This window comes from Micrasema longulum, unplaced genomic scaffold, assembly GCF_059751315.1.
Source record: "Micrasema longulum isolate JH-2025_06_02 unplaced genomic scaffold, ASM5975131v1 h1tg000056l, whole genome shotgun sequence".
NCBI classification, from domain to species: domain Eukaryota; kingdom Metazoa; phylum Arthropoda; class Insecta; order Trichoptera; family Brachycentridae; genus Micrasema; species Micrasema longulum.
In genome coordinates this window covers 417051-438081 of record NW_028277263.1, presented here as the reverse complement: position 1 = coordinate 438081, position 21031 = coordinate 417051, and the positions used below count along the sequence as shown (strand labels likewise).

Here is a 21031-nt window from a genome sequence, read left to right as displayed (position 1 = left end):
AGGCAGAGAGGATAGAACGCCACACCACTCTGTCCTGGCACACTTCCTTTGCTTCCTTCACATTCATACATCTTCTCATGCACGCACGTCGATTATTCCGACTTTTCACATAACCACTTTCAAGAATTTGTTGTACTTGATCATGCCATGTCTTTCTCGGCCTTCCTCGACTTCTACAACCAGACACATTCGCATCATACATCTTTTTAGCCGTTCTTTCATCATTCATTCGCTCCACATGACCGAACCATCGCAAAAGACCTTTCTTAATTTTGTCGATAATGCTTAACTCAGCCTTGCATTCTGCTCTAATTTCGACATTAGGGCACCTATCATACATTGTTTTTCCGCACATTCGCCTGAAGGATCGCATTTCAACAGCATTCAGTCTACTTTCGTCCCTTTTTTTCCAACTCCATGCTTCGCTTCCATACATTAGGGTTGGTACCAGAACTCCATTATGAACTGCTAATTTAGCCTCTTGCGATAGACACTTATTTGCTACGACAGACTTTAAGGCACCATTAACTCTGTTACCGGCACTAACCCTCCTTTCAATATCCTTGTCCATATTTCCATCTCTAGTAAACATACTACCCAGATATACAAATTCTTCGACCTGTTTCAAACTATCTCCATTTACTACAATTTTACATTCAGTCATAGTTACATTTCTTTCAAAGACCATGACGTTCGACTTTTGCACATTCATTAGCAAATCACTCTCCTTGCACACTTCGTAAACCTTTGTAACCAAGGATTGCAGTTCCTCTTCGCTGTCAGCTAGGAGGACTGCGTCATCGGCGTACAGAAGGCAACTGACAGTTAGATTACTCATTTGCGCTCCCACATCCATACTTTTCAATTCTTTCATACATTTATCCATGTATATGTTGAATAACCACGGTGACATTACACATCCCTGTTTGACTCCTTTAGGGATGTCAAACCAGGAAGTTAATGACCCATTTACCCTTACACACGCTACACTATCTTTGTACAAGGAAGCAATAGCGCGGACAAGGTTGTCACTCACTCCATACTCCGATAGAACCATCCATAATTTTTTCCTATCAACTCGATCAAATGCTTTTTGCAAATCAACAAAAGCGCAAAAAAGCTTCTGGTTTTTCGCCAAAAACTTTTCTGTCATATTGCGTAATGCAAATATTTGATCCATACATCCTCTACCATTCATAAATCCACTCTGTACATCCCATACTTTCTCCTTGGTCACGTTTCTTACTCTTTCTATCAGTATTCTTCCATACATTTTGCCGACAGCGCTCAGAAGACTGATAGCTCTGTAATTCCCACACTCCACCTTAGAACCCTTTCCCTTGTATAACGGCATAACAACTGCCCTTCTCCAATCAGTTGGAGTCCTTTCCTCCTTGAGACACAAGTTAAAAAGTTTATGTAGCCATGTGAGAATTAATTTGCCACCCGACTTAATAAACTCTGCTGCAATACAGTCATACCCTTGCGCTTTACCATTCCGCATACATTTGACAACGCTGATAATTTCTTTCATACTAATCTGACTTACCTCATCATTTGCGTTCAGACACACCTCGGATAGTGTCGATACATCGGCACCGCCCGAGTTACCAGTGTGCGATTCATAAACTTCCTCAAAGTATTCCTTCCATCTCTCTTTTATTCCACTCTCACTAGTCACCATTTTTCCATCCTTATCTTTAACAACTGTCATGCCTCCGCTTTCACTGCTAATCCTGGAGTTTTTCACAGCTTTCCAGAAAACTTTAATGTTTTCATGGAAATTGTGTGTCATTTTCATTCCTTCTTCATCCTTCAATTTTTTCTTCCGTTCACATACACCCTGCTTAACCTTTTTCTTACTTTCACCATACACGCGTTTAGCCGATTCATATTCAATTGTATTCTTTTTTACAGCAAGCAAATTTATCCACGCATCCTTCTTTTCTTTAACGAGTTTTTTGACTTCGTCGTCCCACCACGCATCACCTTTCGTTCTCCCTAGCGTTGTCACACCGCACACTTCTTTCGCCGCCTCGCACATACTTATTTTCAAACACTCCCACATATCGTTTATACCCATACATTCTACATCTTTTTCGTTCAGTCTGTGACTCACAGATCTTTCAAAATTATCTTTTATGTCAGCATTCTGCAGTTTTTTAACTTTGACTCTAGAAGGAGCCTGCACTTTGTTTGTTTGGGACCGCCATCCCTTAAACAGAATCACCCTTGAGACCACTAAAAAATGGTCGGATTCCATCTCGGCCCCTCTGTACACACGTGTGTCGACAGTTACAGGCTTCAATCTAGAGTCAATGATGACATAATCGATAATCGACCTTTCATTTCCTCTCTCCCATGTGTATTGGTGGATTCCTTTATGTTCGAAAAATGTATTTGATACAAAAAGGTTCCATTCCAGGCATACCTCTAGCAGTCTTTTCCCATTGTCATTCACTCTTGCATCCCCAAACATACCTAGAGCTGACTCCAGCCCATCTCTCCTTGTTCCCACCCAACCATTAAGATCTCCAGCCAAAACTATCCTTTCGCTATCTTTTTTCCCATTCATAACATTCATTAGACTCGTCCAAAACTCGTCCTTCTCAGATTCACAGTCGGAGTTGACAGGAGCGTATCCTATGATAACAAGCAATCTTGTCAGTCCGACCCTAAATCTGACAAACATGAGTCTCTCACTTACAAATTCATATTCATTCATGCCCTCTATCATTCTTGGCGATAGAAACGCAGCAACACCCCGGCAAGCTCTGTCCGTCTCAGGGAGACCGGACCAGAGAACCAGAGTATCACCGTGCTCCATCGAACCACTCCATTTCTTCCAAGTCTCAGAGACACACAATAAATCTATACATTTATTCTTCATTATATCACACAGTTCATTCATCTTATCAGTCATACGTCCTCTTACATTCCAAGTGGCAATTCTACATTCCTGAGAATTCCTCCTCTTTGCGCCCCCCCGAGAGAAGCGACCTGATGGGTTGCGAGCCTCATCGCGGTCACGGTCGCAGTCAAATATTTAATTTTAATAAAGTGTTACCTATTGCTGAAGGTTTTTGAATTGATTCAATTTATTTCATGTTATTTTTAAAGTCTTTATAATTTAAAATTGTGTATCAAAACAACGAATCAATATTTAGTTGACAAATTCCTTTAAAAATAAAGTAGGGTTTTAAAATTACTTAATTTATGCCCGTTTACAATGACATGTGGGTTTGGTATAAAACTCTTAATTTTCGATATAAAAGTCCTGTTTTTTTTAAAAAACTCAATTAAAAAATAGAATTCTGACAATTTATTTGAAAATTCTTCAAAATTCGAAAACATTGTAATACTCGTACATATAATTTTTATCGCGTTTTTACTCGCTAATTCTTATTAATTTAAATATTACTTGGTTCTATTTTTAAAACTTTTCATATAAAACTTCGAATTATGCTTACCCTCAAATTACTGAAAACACCGCAAGTTTTTATTTGTCTTCCATCTTCCGTTTCCCATATTTTTCTTTTTAATTAAAAAAGTATCGGGCCGAACAATGGCTCTATTAGCTTCACGCGTTAGAATAATAAAAGTGCTGAAACACAAATTTGAAAAGCCTGTTTCATAAAATAGACATGCAAAGTCAATTGATTTTTAATTTCACAGCAGAGTTTTGCAATGCGACTAAACTCACACGGAGTAGTACCTACAAGTTTAGTACAGCCGCGGGTTATTTAGACGACCATTTTCTCTGCTTGGCGGGTTGCATGCAATATTTAACCAGGCGCACCCGGGGGAAATTATATTGTTATGTTTTGTCGGTCTATATGACTAAGCTGTAATATTCTTTCCCGCGTTACTTCCTTTTTAACTACTGTTCTTGTATCTAAAATACTAGGAACAAAACACTTGAACAAACGAGCAAACGAGCCCAAGAAAAAACCGACACCAAATAATATTTTTTTTTTTTTTCAAAAATATTTACAAAGTAGTCTTAAATTAAAGTCCTGCTGAGTTGCATACATACAACTCGTGAGCAGGTTCTTATAGATTGCATTGATTATTTAAACTTAACCTACATTAATAATAATTTTACTCGCAAAACATTACATATTACATTATCAAAAATTAAAAACCATCACTAATACAAAACACTTTTTTCAATTAACCATAATTTGAGCAAACGTCTCACTCCTGTATTTAACTCAGTATTTTTAATACTGTTTGGTAACATGTTAAATATTTTAGGTTTACTGTATTGCAGTGTCCTTTTGCCATATTTATTGCAATATCTAGGAACAGCTAGCCCTTCCATACAACTTAACTTGTGTTTATACTTGATTGATTACTTTCTAAATAAACATCCAACTTAACGTTAACAATAATTACATCATTTTCCCCATGAAATAGCAAAATGACAACTGCTTGTAAAAAAAGTTTCTTAGAAAAAAATATCAGCTTTATATGCATGTATTTTAATCTAACAATATATTTGTATTATATCCTGAATACGAGTATATTTATGTACCTTCATAAACACATATAAACTCCATAATTTCGAAATATTTTAATTATTTTTTAGTGCATGTTTTCATTTTTATTTGTGCCTCTTTTATGTTTGTAGTTACTGTTTTGAAGAAGTAATATTTATTAATTTATTTCAAAAAAGGTGTGGGTACTCGTTCAAGCATTTGGATGCACATTTTTCCTTTGTAGGTACATTTTTGCTTGCAAAGTGAAAAAAAATTTTTGGCTCTCATATTATCTACCTTATATTTTCTATTCAAAAGTTTATAAATCGAAAATAAAAACAAAGCACGTTAATAATTCAACAATTTTCTATCAATAAATTACATTATTTTATCATTAAACATTTCAAAAATGAATTTTTAACCTTTGGTTTGATTAAAAAGTTTTTTGACTACCTTTAGTTTGATTTTTTAGTGTACTTACTTATTTTCGTAATATTTGATAAGTATTTTCAATATCGTGTTTGATTCAATCGTCACCAAATGTAATTGAAATATAGATATCAAATTTTCATGCTATCAAATTAAAAGACTACCAAGGGTTCATTTTTAACGTACTAGGTATTCATTTGATTTATACTTATTTCTTGTCGAAAATTCCTACAAAGATTTTTAACAGTTTTCTTAATCGAATTAATAATTATTATTCTGAATGCTATTGTGAATTTGTTTATATTCTAAATGTACTATTGCTACTTGATGTGAAATATTATGATGTTTTTCTTTTGTCCACTATTTGCATGCACTTCTTCCTTCAATACTGGCAGTGTTAACATATGACCAAGTATAAGGCTTTGGTAAGATTTTTTACTTTATTCCCTTCGACATTTTTTTGTAACTGAAGTTTCCAGTACATTTTTAAACTCTGGTGAATAAGTAAAAATTTACTTCCTTAATTGGTATGTTTTATGATACTTTTTCTACTGTTGATAGATACATTTTTATTTCCTTTGCTTATATATATTTTTCTACTAATAAAGTCTTGATAAATTACTATTGTCAAAAATTCAGAAAAAATCGCTTACGGCATTTGTGCTGTAAAAATATTTTTTAAACAAATATATTTATTACTTTTTGACTGTGCTTAACTAATGGAATTTTTTTTCTGATGTATGACAACATGAGTATGTTAATGTGTTGGAAGAAATTTATATATGGTCAATAACAATATATTATCACCGAGCACTTTCTACTTAAATTAGTAAATAATAATAAGTTTTGTCTTCCCTCCTTAAAATCACAAAATCTTTATAAATATTATATTATATATTTTTATTGTTGATATATTTTTTTTTAATAATTACCTGTGCATTTATTTTATTATTACATTATCGTGAAATACTGATAATTATTCAACTGTTTGTCCTCTCTCCTGGCTATATTTTAATGGAAATGGCTTTTCTTTATTGTATCCACTTTTCTTGTCATTTTCCTGTGCTGAATGTTCCGTGTATGTCGCATGTCACATCACTTAATGCACAAAATGCGTTTAAAATGCACGCTACGTATTGATTGCAACTGTATAATAATTTGTGCCGTTATAATATGCAATAAAGTTTTCTACAGCATGACTTTTGTATTTAACACATATATACCTCACATTTATGTATACAACACACATACATAATGAAAATGTATAACGCAAATAATTGAAACATTTTACTCAGCGCCGTTGCAGTATATATATTACCCCAAAATATATGGGTTTAGTCGTAAAAAAATATTGTTTTAAAAATCTACAGACAAATGTATAAAATACGCCATAATATTTTTTCAGCTGTTATTAAATCACACGTAGATCACAATAGCTGGTCTCAACGTGTATTCTCAAAAACTTAAAAAATAAACTAGATTTATTTTGGATATGTTTATGTACGCCAACAACAAGCTTTCGTCAAAGTAAATTTGAGTATATCAGCTTTAAGCTGCTCGCTTGCAATTTTAATAATAATAGTAATAATAAGGATACTCAAAACGCTTCCAAGATAACAGTACTCTGTGTTTTTTGACTGATAATAATTATTGCATAAAAATATTAACTAATATTTTCCATAAAAATATATTGACCCATCTTTTGAAAAGTAATGAGGATATCCAACTTTTATTGCTATAAAATTATCAAATAAAACACCTAAGCTGGGCATTTTTTATTTAATTATTGATTATTAATAATATAAAAATAGATTATAAGAAACAAATTGCAATCTTTTGTTTTTTGTAAATAGAATTATACGAGAAATGGATCAATTATCTTAAAAAGCGTATGCAACGTCTCTTAGTAAATGTTCTACTAACTTATTATTATTTTCTTTATTGTCTTTGTTAAATTCAGTATTTTCAGCTGACTTTCAAACTTCAAATAATAATAAAAATAATACAGGTTTCTTAAACATTATACACAATTAGTAAAGCCGATAAGTATATTATTTGTTCCATTAACAATATTGCTGCATTATTTTGGGCAAAGTATAATTTTTCATGTCATGTACTTTTCATAATATGTTATTAATATCATAACAAATTTACGGTTTGAAGACAAAACTGCATACAAAATGTCCGTTTTAAGGTCGCGAATAAGCTAAACCGTAAAATCTCCTGGTATTTCAATAAAACCGCAGTTTGATAGGGCAATCCTATAGATATTAGCAGTTTTAATGATTCCTCTATTGTATCAAACGTATAGGTCGGGTAACTTAACCTTACCGATGCTGACTTCAATGTACATACTTATATCTTTGACGTCATCAGACTATACCCTCGTATTATTCAAGGCTGCATCATAGCCTGTTGTGTAATACACAAAGATGGTTGACTTTTACTAAAGTGGCATCTTCATCATGTTACAGGGGTCTGCTGATTCCAACTATTCGCAGCCCTCGTCTGACCTGTCCCTGGACGAGGAGAAGGAGTCTCTGAGGAGAGAGAAGGAGAGACAGGCACTGGGGCAGTTAGAGAAAGCAAAAGTATGTATCGCAATGGTAACATTAAACAATATCATCATCATCATCCTCATTTCCTCGAACACGAGACTGCAGAACTAGTTTTTCTGCAAATACAACTATATCATAAATGAGTAGCAAAAAAGCAAGTCATCCAAAACAGTTATTATTGTATTTGCAATACCGTATTTGGACGAATTTAAATTCACAACAAATTATTTAATACAACCTAATAAAATGTACAACCGCTTTATCCACGTCGTGATAAATTTGTAAATAATATTTTTTTGATTACTTGGCCAAGTATTCAAGCTTTTATTATTTGTTGACATTTTTTTAATTGTAAAATAAATCCACTTTTCTCAAAACGAGTGGTCTGCTTATATAATAGGTACTTATGCGTTGTGTGTATAATATTATTATGTTCTTTTTACTTTTACGTATGTATCTATGTATGTTTAAACTTATATGTGCATGTATTATGTATATATTATATATATGTCAACTATTATTATAACTAGGAGCATATAATAAAGAATCAACGTTAATTAATGCTTTAATACGGGTTGTGCCCAGTAAGGTTTTCATATAGAAAAACAAGTGTTATGTAAAATAAAGTAAAAATGTTTTTTTTTTTTTTTTAATGATTGTTTTCTGTTATTTTCATATACCTGTACATAAATGGTTTGATTATTTTATTTTTTTGTAAATTTTATATAATTTTCTTATGCACCTATCTAAGTAGATCAAAAGAATGGAATTTAAAAAATATATATCTGTCGTTCAAATTAAGTATCAACTTGACGTTTTAAAAGGAATAAATAAAACAGACAAATATTGGCGGCCTCCGTGGTGTAGTGGTCAAGACGCTTGACTCACGCACGGAAGGTTCCGGGTTCGATTCCCGGTGAAAACACGAAAAATTAAAAATGTGTTTTTTCTCAAGCCTGGGTGTTCTGTGATGTAATTTACCACTGTGATTGGGCCTCCTGGCCTATTGTGGTGCAAAAATAAATAAATAACAGTATTGAAATTATTGAGATATAAATGAACGTGCCAATTCAATAATGAACATGCCAATTCAATAAATGAACGTGCCAATTCAATCAATTAAACAAAATTTAAACTCAGCTTAATTATTTTATGCTAGTTCAATGTTATATTTGTGTTCATTTTTAATACTTGCATTTATGGATAAAATTTTCATTCTATGATAATTATCTACTGTTACTTTTTCAAAAGAACTCTCATAATGTTAAGGCATCTCCTCGTAAAATTATTATTTGATAAAATGCAAAATGGACGGGGTCAACAACTTATTTTTTTGGAATCATACGTATAATTAAATATACACGTTACAAGCGCGTATGGCAATTCATTTCGTGGGTAATTGCCTTCGTTGCTTTCGTTCTCTAACAGACTTTCGTCGTGATCAGACGTGACACTACTAACTTTTGTTGAATAACGAGTGCTAATAGGTATTATAAATATTTATTTTATGATTTCAGACGAAGCCTGTAGCGTTCGCCGTTAGGACCAATGTGTCCTACGATGGAGCGTTGGACGATGACTCACCAGTTCATGGTAGTGCCATCTCCTTCGATGTCAGAGACTTTCTGCACATCAAGGTAAAAACATAAGTTTCATTGAACAATTACAAAACTACACATATAAATATATATACATATATGTGCGTATATGCACTTATTTTTTTCAAAAATGGTATATTTACCTCCATTTATTTTTTTGAAATATATGCGTATTTTGTACTTAAATTATTAATATTGTCATCCCACAGCAAGCACAAGAGGTTGCATCTTTTTTGGTGTGGTATTTCGTTTCGTTTTTTTGTTTCTGTACTTTTGCTTTATTATGTATTTATTTTTGTTAACATGTTGAAGCATTATATTATATTAAATAAAAAATATAAATATATAAATGGGACTCACCCGGAAACCAATGCCCGCTGTCACTTGACCTACTATCGTCTTAAGGACAGTACAGATGGTCAATCATACATTTCCTGTGGGTAAACATTAAAATAAAGTAAAGTACAGTACTTAGGTTTGGAAGTGGATGACAAATTAGCGTGGACAAAACATATCAAACGGCTATAAAAAACTGTGTCAAATTATTGGAATACGAAGATAACAGCAGTCTTTGATAAAAGTACAGAACTTATGATATACAATGCTTTCATACTTCCACACTTAGTATATCGATCAATAATATGAGTTAATAAATAAATGGGTCGAAATTATAAGGAATTCAAGGAAAGAATCTGATTGAGGTCCACCAATAACGAATGTTGATTGTTGACGTTAAAATACTTTTTTTTTATATATACCAAAAACGAGTATCCTCCAATTTTTGGTAGCATGTGAATGCTCGTTGTATACAGCCCTGGTATAAACAAACACATTTAGTAGCTATGGGTAGGTACGTTTTCGTGTCACTACTTTTTAAAATATTTTAATTTATAAGGCGCGTCTATGTATTAATATGTCAATGAAACAGAGTTAATTTTCAGGATAAAATATCTGGTGAATGTGCAGTTTAGCTATGTCAATAAAACTTTCGTTAATTGGAGAGAGAGAGTAACATTTTATATTTTATAACAGGTTTACCAATACTTGATAGTCTATTATATGTTAATTTTCTTCATAGTTACGTGAAGAATAAAAAAAATAGAAAGCATTGAAATATTTCAAAAATTTATTCTTGAGAAATTTTGATGAAAAATTGTATAAAGGTTTATATTAGTTCTTAAGATGTTATGAACTAAATAAATAAATCATGTAGTTACGTTTGATCATTTTTATTTGAAATTGTCACTGTACATATATTAAAATTATAATTAAAAATCATAATTTCGTTTTGAAATTTTACGAATCCGAAGTAAAATTGACGTGAAATCAGCTCTTTCTCTACGTCTACCAAGTTTTCTGCCATTACATAAATATAATATAAAATCCGCTGGTCTTATTGCTGAGGCTTCTCTTATATAAAAATCCGCAATGCGGTCGGGTAGAGCTGCTAAATTTATTGCCCTTTAAGGAAACCAAATGTCACTATATATTGTAAAATTGTATGTTCGTATACCTACTACGAAAGCTTGGAAATTAAAAAAAAAACATATCTCGTTTACCTACCTATTCTTTTTGGCGAGCATAATGCCATGGATTGCAATTTTTTTTTTTTTCTACACGATATGAGATCTGACAGAACTTGGTTGTTATTGTACCAATATTTAATTTCAATATGACACCCAAAAAGAAATACCTATACTTTATATCTACTTACGTGTACCTCTGAAAAATTGAAAATCCTTTTCACGAAATCAAGTTTTGTTTTTTTTTTAACTTGTGAAATAGATAGGTAGATTTTTTAACAACATAACATTTTAATGTTATCGTGAAACTATATTATTTACACGCCCAATAAATAAAGGGGAAAAAATAAAAGGACATCGTTGAGAACAAAATATTTCGTATTTCCATTTTCATCACAAACCAATAAAAATCTAAGAGATTAGTAAAATCATTTTATCTTAACAGCACTTTAATATTTTTAGAGTTAAATTTTGGTAATATTCTTGAAATATAAATACCTACTTAATAAATATTTTTATAATGAAGAAATCGGAAAGATCTCGAGAGAAAAAGTTTGTTTACCTCAAATAGAAGAAGTCTTTCGAAAAATTTCCGAATTTTTAGTATTTCTCGTGCTAAGATAAAAAAGTTTTTATACTTAGGAAATATACTGAAAATAGCAATGATTAATTATGTATACAGTAAAACTACAATTATCCGGATTAATGAGTGCAAGATGTTATCCGGATAATTGGATTAATCATTACGGCAATGTTTTGATAGAAAACGCAAGATTTGCTCTAAGATCCCCTTTTCATTGCTTTCAAAATAATAGAACGATTCAAAATCATGTTAAAAACTTATTTCCAATTAAATCCAACAAATCTAATTGCTTTGATTTTGTCCTTTTTTATTTGTTATTAGAATATCTCCTTTGTTTTTTATTTCCTGATGAAGATCCGGATAATAGGCCATCCGGATGACTGGAGTTTGGATAAACGGAGTTCTACTGTACTAATGAATAATTATCATTTGGTTGAAATACTGACCACTTGTTAATGTCTTAAATTATTATTTACTCGTACATGTGGACAATACAAAAAATAGCTCCGTAAACAGCCTCGACCGCGCAGGACAGAACGCTGGATATAGGAGTTGTTAAATAACGAACTAAAAAAATAAATGTTTTTTTCTGCCGCCATTTTCGGCACAATAAATACGCGGGAGCGACGCGCATCCGTCGAGCAAATCGCTATTGTCATAAGGTCCTGTCCATGCGCGTTCAATAATCATTCATCATTCTTCCGCGAGATAGCCTGCCCGTCTATCTCGCCCATCTCGGTGACAAAGTCTCGGAACAATGTTTTGTCCTACAAATTGCTGTTTAAACGTGGACAGTGGTCAAGTCCTGGAACAATACAATATTGTATTGTCCACGTGTAAACGGCCTTTAATTTATATTATTTGACATTGACAGATTGACAGTCGGTAAGTTCATAAAATAAAAATGGTGTAAACCGTAAACTGCATGAAAATAATGACAACTGACAAATTAAATTCCCGGTGGAGGGCGATTCAAAGCTAGGTACTGCGTAGGAATTTCCTTCGACCAACAAAGTGTTTGTATTTTAGAAAACTGTTGTAAACCTTCCAAGCCCAGGTCTTTACGGAATATTATCTAGAGGCTAGCCCTCAGGTCACACCAGTAGTCCCCTGAAGATGTGACTTCTTTTGTGATATAAAGCATCACATTCACATATGAGGTTTCATTATCTTCACTGTAGAACATGGATCTAGTAGGTTAATTTTAACATTTAGCAGCCTGCATTTTCCTGTAAGAGCTCTAGTGATAAACCTCAATTACTTCTATCTCAAAATATATCGTCTTTTGTTTAATGTAACACGACTTTACATCACCATCTTTAATTTAAAGGGTATTTTTTCAGCACTGACTTTAAAGACGTAAAGACCTGGGCTTGGAGGGCGAGAACTAATTTATGAGGACCCGTCACAATAGATCTACACAGATCTCAGTGACGTCAGGAGCTTATACAGCACCGACCCCCATTCTTCAAAATAAAAATAACAATTGTTTTACAGGAGAAGTACGACAATAACTGGTGGATCGGGCGACTGGTCAAGGAGGGCAGCGACGTTGGCTTCATCCCATCTCCGGTGAAGCTGGAGCAGCTGCGCGCGCAGCAGGCGGCGGCGCGGCCCTCGCGACTGTACGCCGCGCGCGCTGGCTCCAGCTCCGGCAACCTGGCCCCCGGCCCCGACGCCAGCCGAGGTAGCACCCCCCCCACGCCCGGTACGTCCGACAGCCCCCCACGCCCGCCACTGATACATTCTTCTGGAGACTGCTTCGTTTATGGAATTGCATTTGGTGTCTAGTGTCGTGTCATATGTCGAGTAAATGGTAAAATCAATTAATAATGCACAATTTGAAACATAAATTAATACGTTCATCAAGTCAAATCAACCGGACAAATCTAGCAGTGCTAGTAGATAATTATGAAAATGCTGGTTTTGATCCTGAGCAGAAAAATGATTACAAAGTGCATCTGCTCTAGCCATTGGTTGTTGACGCAATGCCCGCCTGTTAAAACACAGCGTAAGCTCTAATAGGATCTAGCACCCCATCACTTACTGAAGAGGGACGGGAATGTACACATGTGTAAATTAATATATTATTCTCCCCTCTCTTGTAAGCAAATGTCTGCTTTTTTCTATAAACTTAACCTGTGGTAGGTCTGGCTCTTTTAGCACAATGGTCCATGGCATCATACCATATCATCATTGCTCTACAGAATTTCAATTATCTGAGAAATGTTTAAAATTCAGCTTTATATATCAGAAAACAATACCACAGTGAATTACAATACAGAACATCCAAACTTCAGAAAATCACATTGAATTACATGTGTATTTTGATCTCATTAAGAATTGATCCCAAACGTTCCTTCTGTCAGACTCCCATGGTATGGTTCTACTTAATTGTACAAAGAATTTACTGTTTTAATTACTCTAATGTCCTCCACTAAAACTGCTCAGCGAAACTGCTGAAGTAATGAGGTTACAATCCTCAACTTTATTGAACACATAAAAAAGTTATTTTCTTTAAATACAAACAACAAAACACACATGAAGGAAAATATAAGAACACGTCAGGATGAACTTGCTGTCTAGTTGGCGAAAATAGCACTAGGTGCCATTTTTTTCTCATATATTTATATTCTCAGCAAATACTCCATTGATCACCACACTTTTTAATTTGTCACAAGTCATGACGGATCCTGTAACGTCAAGTTTAAAAAAATGTCCTATATTAAATTAAATACAGTTATTTTTTTTAAATTCTCAAATAAAAACTCAAATTGATGCATTTATTAATCGCTGATAACTGATATCTTTATTAAATTACTTACTATTGAAAAAAATATGTTAAATACAGAATTAAAACTTACTACAAGAATTACAGTACCTGGATAATATTATATGATCAATACGATAAAGGCTACCAGTGCCATCTGTGATTCCAAAGATTTATTTTATTTCGCATCAGACTTTCAATTACCTGAAAACTTTTGGTTTTTAATATTTATATCTTTGAAGTAAAAACAAAAATAAAATTTGAAAAAGCCTTCAATAAGAAACATATTTTTAGTACTACTCAGGTAATTGTAAGATCATAAAACATTTCGTTTTCCTGCATCTTTGTGTTTTCACTGTGGAATGAATGCTTTTTTTTTACCGTATGTGTTTTTACAAGGTACAAAAATAACAGAACTATGACATTTAAATATAAATCATCAATTAATTATTATAATTTAATTACTTCAGAGGGTATGCTGTAGCGGAGAAATTTGATAAACAGGTATTTGAACATTGTTTTTCTGTCACTCTCTCGCAAATGCCTTCTCGGTACTATGCAAAAAAGACAACTGTACGTCGTATGTGTTTTTCAAAAATAGTTATCATATATACCGTGCATCCGAAGATGGAAGATAAAACTTCGCACTTTTAAGAGTTTTGTCATGGGTTTAGCTCCCATAAGAAACAGTTTATCATTAAAAGAAAGCAATAAGGACATGTCTACGGTAAATATCTATATCGTGTGATAAAATCATTGCTCTAGAACTAAATCCAGGGAGAAAATATAGGAATACGTTTGTATGAAGAAAAGTCAGACTGCGTTTCCTTTCAAGTATGTAGGAATTTGAAAAAAACTCTGAATGGACTGATAATACACATAAAGTTTCAAAAAAATACTTTGGTCGTCAAAGTATTATAATCATGAAAACAAAAAAAAAAAAAAATAGAAAAATATCTACAAATCCTTACTGATAACTTTATTTGTTGATTTAGGCTGAAATGTTATCGGCATACTAAATCATCAAAATAATTTTTAATTATCCTCTTAAAAACACATATGGTAAAACATTATTTATCTTATTTGTTTGTGTTGTATTTTTTGATGTGTTGAAATTTTTTGTTTTGTATCTTCTTTTCTTATTCTGATTATGTTTTATAATTCAATATTACAGTGTACATACAAAAGAAACCAATTTATGATTTCAGCAACAGCAAGAACCGAATAGCTCAAGCTAACGGTAGTCATTGATATATATGTATACTCATGCAGCACTAAGCACATGTCTTGTGTTTCAATCAACTTAAGTTCTGGAACTTAACTTGTAGTAGTAGTGTGAGGCAGCGTAAGAAGGCGCGACATACAGCTTTGAATTCTCAGTAAACTGGCATAGACAGTTAGTCATTTTTACTCTATTACGCGTTATGCACGGTAATGTTTACGTGACTGCTAATTTTTCCGAACATAATTTCAAACTATCGTTCTATGAAGCATCTCTATTTGATTATTGTACCTCAGTGATAGTAGAACATAATAAAATTATCAGACATTACTCACTTTACATCTTCACAGTTTGTTTATTTTACAAAAATTAATTTACTGGAGTTAAATATAATATTATAGAATCTTAAAAATGTTACAATTGTTTTGTGAATAATTAAAATAAATATTTGGGAGGATTTTTTTTTTTTGACATGATACGGAAAAAGCATTAGAACTTGTTTATTCCGTTCAACTATAAAGTTTAGTATATTACAATTTAGTGAATACTTACTTACATAGGTAAAGAATCAAATTTTTCAAATTTGATTATTGCAAGATTCTCATTGGTAAGTATTTTCTAATAATTGTAATCAATACTTAAATCCGCGATTAAGCAAAATAAATACAATATAGAAATACAAAGTAACTTAATAGGTACCTTACAAAATAATAATATAGCACTCACTAAGAATTATTATTTTCCTCACAAATATTACATTTGAGTTTTATCACAAAATCCACAATTCAAAATTTTCACTTGTTCTTTGAAACAAAGTACCATACATCACACATTACTTACTGCTGATATTTTTTTAATTCCTTGTTAGCAAACCGCAAAGAAATTACAGTCATGATATTAAGCAATAAAATATTGAGGGAAGGTTTTCAGGTAAGAGCATCAGGATTATTTTTATACTTAAAACAAGACACCTATGGGAGAACCTTTTCTATATTATTATAGACGACCTATCAACTTAACACTTCTCTTTTTATGAAGATGTCTTGAAAAGTATTATGTTTGAAAACAACATTAGACTGAGTTTCACTTTACAGAGGATATTTTATAATTTAAGGGCAAGCACTTTATAAATTGATTAAATCCATAGATGATGCTTATTAGATCTAAAAGAATAATGTAACTCTGAAATTTGAAATTCTGATACACTCAGAATATGAAAATTAATCAACATATCACTTTTGTATTGAATTTAGTTTAGTATCCCTAATGAAGCAATATTTATTAATAATTTATTTTACTTTGTACTGTGTGCCTGCTCGTTTATTATGTTGCTCGGTTATTATGTTTTGTTTTTGTTTGTGTTGGTTACTTTCTTGTGTAAAATTAGTACCCCTATTTTGTTTATGTCAATTGTACGTATAGACCTGTTATAAATACATATGTGATGGTCCCTGTTTTTATTTCAAAATTTGAACTCAGTTTTTAAATCGAGTAGTAATTTTATATAATTTACCGAGTTTTGTAATCTTACCCATCTAGATTTTTTATTTTTGACAACCATAAACTCATACATTCCATTTTCAGTCGTTCATTTCACTCAACATCATAAAACATTATCCTTTTGTCCTATCCTTTATTTCCGTGAGCCCTGACCCTTCCTTCCCCGCCCAGTACCGATTTAATTATTATGGTGTAGAATAATTAAATTTAAATATTATTACCGTTAAACTAATTTAATGTTAAAAAATGTATTTTTATTTAAGGTCCCAGCAAATGGTAATATATTCAAAGCATGTGTATATAATTTTAGATTGAAACATATTTTGAATACCAAGTATATTCCTATGTGTCCCCTGCCAAATATCTGAAATTGCTATATATGTATTTAGTTATTTCCTTGGTTTTACGTATAGTAAAAGTTATTTTTTCTATTTGTGTTTATAAAAAAAACATGCTTTAATCAAAGTACATAATATATTGCACATTCCATAGAAAACAATCATAAAAAAAATATTTGTATTTGACAAAAATATATATGTTTTACAAATAATCCTCTTTTTTGCAAGTTGTAAAGGAACTTTTATACTGTTAAAAATAATTATGTTACTCCAAAGTAAATATTATGATTTTTCTATGGAACGAGTAATATGATAATATATTCATGTTCAGAAATTTGGCATGCTATCAATGAAATAATATTTCCAATGTATCAAATGAGATCTTTAGTGTTTTAATTTAATCAGTTAAGCGAACAGAAAAGAGAATTACCTACCTACATATTAATCGCATTAGACTAATCTAATTGTTGATGATTCAGGCCGGTCTGATTTGGTTAAAACATTATAAATACAAATCAACAATAAACATGGTTTATTACAGTAGAAAAATAAATATTACTATGTTGTATAAATATTCCTGTGATTTGTGATCCTAACATCATAGGTTCTGTAAAATAAAGCTATGACGATGATGATTAATAATATTAAGTGTTATTAAATCTTATTATGGAACACATTAGTAATACCGCACAATTAAATATTCCTAAAAGTCAGAGATCTAATTTGATATATTTTAACCGAGGTACATATTATAAATTTTTAAACATTCCTTGAATCATGTCAGTTACAATGTTAAATTTAGAAACAGAATTTGCATTATTATTATTATTAGAATCAAGTTGTGGTCCCGTGGCTAGTGTCTCGGACTCACGGCTCAAAGGTCCGTGGTTTGAATCACACTCTACCCCAACTTGATTCCCATTTTCTAATAGTGAGTTATTTACAACTCGTTGAAAATGGCCTTCAAAAATAAATATTTGGATAAATCATAAGAACGCAAATATTTCCTTTTTTACTAAAAAAAATAATAAAAGTTACATTAGGTCATATTGGAAACATTATGTACGCACCATATTTTGTGTCAGTATTAAATAAACCTCTCTACTATAGTCTACATTTTTCAATAAGAACATGTCAAATTACTGTATGTTTGTTTTAATAAGAATTAAATTAAACACATGATTCAAGGATTATCTCAAACATATTACATATTATAATGTTGCATTATTGCTTGATTGTCAAAGTGTCTTACCTTTGAAATCTGTTGTAATATTGTTGTAATATATTGTTGTGTTTCCTAAACTATTGTACCGTTATCCATAAAGGTAATGATAGAGTTTTATTATTATTGTTATAGAAACTAAAACTTTTTTCAACACTAAAATAAAAAATACATGATTAATAAATTGTAGTATAGGCACAAATCTCAATATTTTAACAGTTATGTCATCAGATAAAACAAGATAAAGCTTGAAATTGCTGTAAATGAGTTTTTGCTTGAGACTGATGATTTGTGAATTCTCAAATAATATGATATGAAGTTGTAAAAACTGAAATTTTAAATCCCTACAGATAGATATTTGACAGTGTATTTTATTGTTTTGATATCAGATCTTTGAACTGTTGAATCTATGTAATTGAACAACTTCCTACTAATGTTTTTTAATATCTCAATTATGTACAAAAATAACACAATGATGTTGTGGGAAATTGAAAAATATTTCATTGTCAATTCTGAGGATTAATTGATACTAAAATATATGACAATATATTGTGTACAGGCCATGGGTTAAAATCCCGAGTAATACATAATACAAAATTTTCACATAGGCATCTATATAATATGAATGGATAATCTGATTTTTTATTTTTTTTCTGTCTCAGGTGAAGACTCAGACTCGGTGGCAGGAGCACGGATAGGAAAATCAACCTTAACAACACCACCGACAAAAGAAAAAAGAAAACCTTTCTTTAAAAAACAAGAAAATGCTACTCCTTATGATGTAGTACCATCCATGAGACCGGTAGTTTTAGTAGGACCATCTCTTAAGGGCTATGAAGTGACAGATATGATGCAGAAGGCTCTCTTTGATTTCCTTAAGCATCGATTTGAAGGAAGGTAAGAACTCTATTCACTCGGTGCTAACTTATGTATTCTAGATCAAAAAGAGGATTAGACCAATTGACTTCTCAAAATTTAATATTAATGTGTCCACATTCAATAAAATAAAAACATTTTTTTATTTCAGAATAATTATTACTCGAGTAATGGCAGATATTTCATTAGCAAAGCGATCACTTTTAAATAATCCATCAAAAAGAGCAATAATGGAAAGATCGAATTCTAGGTCAACATGTTTAGCGGAAGTACAGGTATTTAAATTGTATTTATTAGTTTTAAAAAAAAAAACCTCATGTTTTCTCTCTAACAAACTTAATTTACGGGCAGAATGGTGAATGTTACACGTGTTGTTGTGTGTAAAGTGGCCACTTAGACCAGCCAATAGGTCATAAGCCCTGTAGATGTCTAGAATTCTATATTACCTTCTCTAAAATGTTCTTCATCTCTGTTGTCCTATGTTAAACTTAATTTAATATATGTAGGTTTCTCCCTTAATTTTCATTCAAAGTTAGTACTAATCTTTACAGAACAACATGGCAACATTGGCATCACTGAATTGAATATTTGTCTTATCTTGATTTTAGTAAAGTTCATTTGTTTTTTTTATCTATAGTTGAAAATTACTTTTTAAAAAAATCACTTTGTTATTAGACTAAGCAAATCCAACCCACTTCCTTATAAATTCTGTTGACATTTGTGTCTTCAATCTTGTTAATTCATACACAAATGGGATTGGAGAGGGGTGTAGCGAATATTTTTAACAAAACAAAACACTTGACAGTTGATAATATTAATATTATAAAAGTATGTATAAAAGTTATGTGCATCTATATCGAAATAGACAAACATTTATTAATATTTAACATCGACCTATTAATACATAGATGGCATTGACATTATATTTATGTAATGATAGACGCCCTATAGAGTAGAATATTAAAAAAAATAGTAACATGAAAACGTATCCATAATTACTTTGTTTGTTTATTTAAACAAGGGCTGCATTCAGGGAGAATGCAAATAGTACAAAAACTGGGAGGATACCCATTTTCAACATAGAAAAAAGTTAAATTTTTCGAAACAACATTACTTTTTTGTGAATCCCAATCAGATTTATTCCTTAAAATTAATTTAATTCCGATCAATTTATTTATTTTTAATGGATGTTGGGGGAATGTTCAAATAATATTAACTCACATTTATTATATCTTTAAAACCGTATTCCTACCTGTGCATCCCTGTGCGAAAAACCATCTTCGGTTTTGTGGCCCTAGGTGTAGTTTCACATTTAAAATGAATAATACTTATATTTGAATATTAGTTACTTTATGTTTTGATAATCACATATAAACAAATACTTCTCAATTAAAAGTTACGCTTTCACAACACAAGCTGGCGTTTTGGTTTCGATTCTGTTTAGTTGACATTTTTTAAGCTCACGTCACACCCAGCTGGCGGTCAAAGAACGACTGAATAGGTGTTGGGCATCCCTAAAGCTCGGGTTTCCTCGGACAGCGGTGCCCGTATTTTAACGGCCGTTAAGAACGGTGATGCGGTGGTTAACCGTCGTAACGGTGACTAGAGTGTGGTTTCCTAGGAAAACGGTGTTATCAACACCATTTAACACCGTTTCCCTAGGAAACCACTCTCTAGTCGACGTTACGACGGCTATCCACCGCATCACCGTTCTTAACGGCCGTTAAAATACGGGCACCGCTGTCCTAGGAAACCCTAGCTTAAGCGTTTCGGCATCAGTAAAGTATCATAATTTTTGAGGGCTCAGAGTGTGTCTATGTGTATTAGTAAGTCGATGCTCTTTAATGATAGAAATATAACAATGAGCATGTTCATTTTGTAATGAAAGTTAATTTTTAATTTAAAAAAATCATGTGAGTAACATATACTTG

General features: G+C 31.9%; 1 protein-coding gene across 3 annotated transcripts in view; it reads left to right on the top strand.

The window, feature by feature from the left end:
• Ca-beta (Calcium channel protein beta subunit) overlaps positions 1-21031 on the top strand; it is a 40932-nt gene that overhangs the window by 15372 nt on the left and 4529 nt on the right. For 2 of the 3 annotated variants that reach the window (XM_088229880.1, XM_088229872.1), the window contains exons 2-6: positions 7385-7501; positions 8986-9105; positions 12670-12880; positions 18887-19121; positions 19252-19375. In XM_088229880.1, coding sequence (XP_088086006.1) covers positions 7385-7501; positions 8986-9105; positions 12670-12880; positions 18887-19121; positions 19252-19375 — 807 coding nt within the window. The remainder of the gene's footprint in view (positions 1-7384; positions 7502-8985; positions 9106-12669; positions 12881-18886; positions 19122-19251; positions 19376-21031) is intronic. The other variant, XM_088229890.1, reaches the window with a different exon arrangement.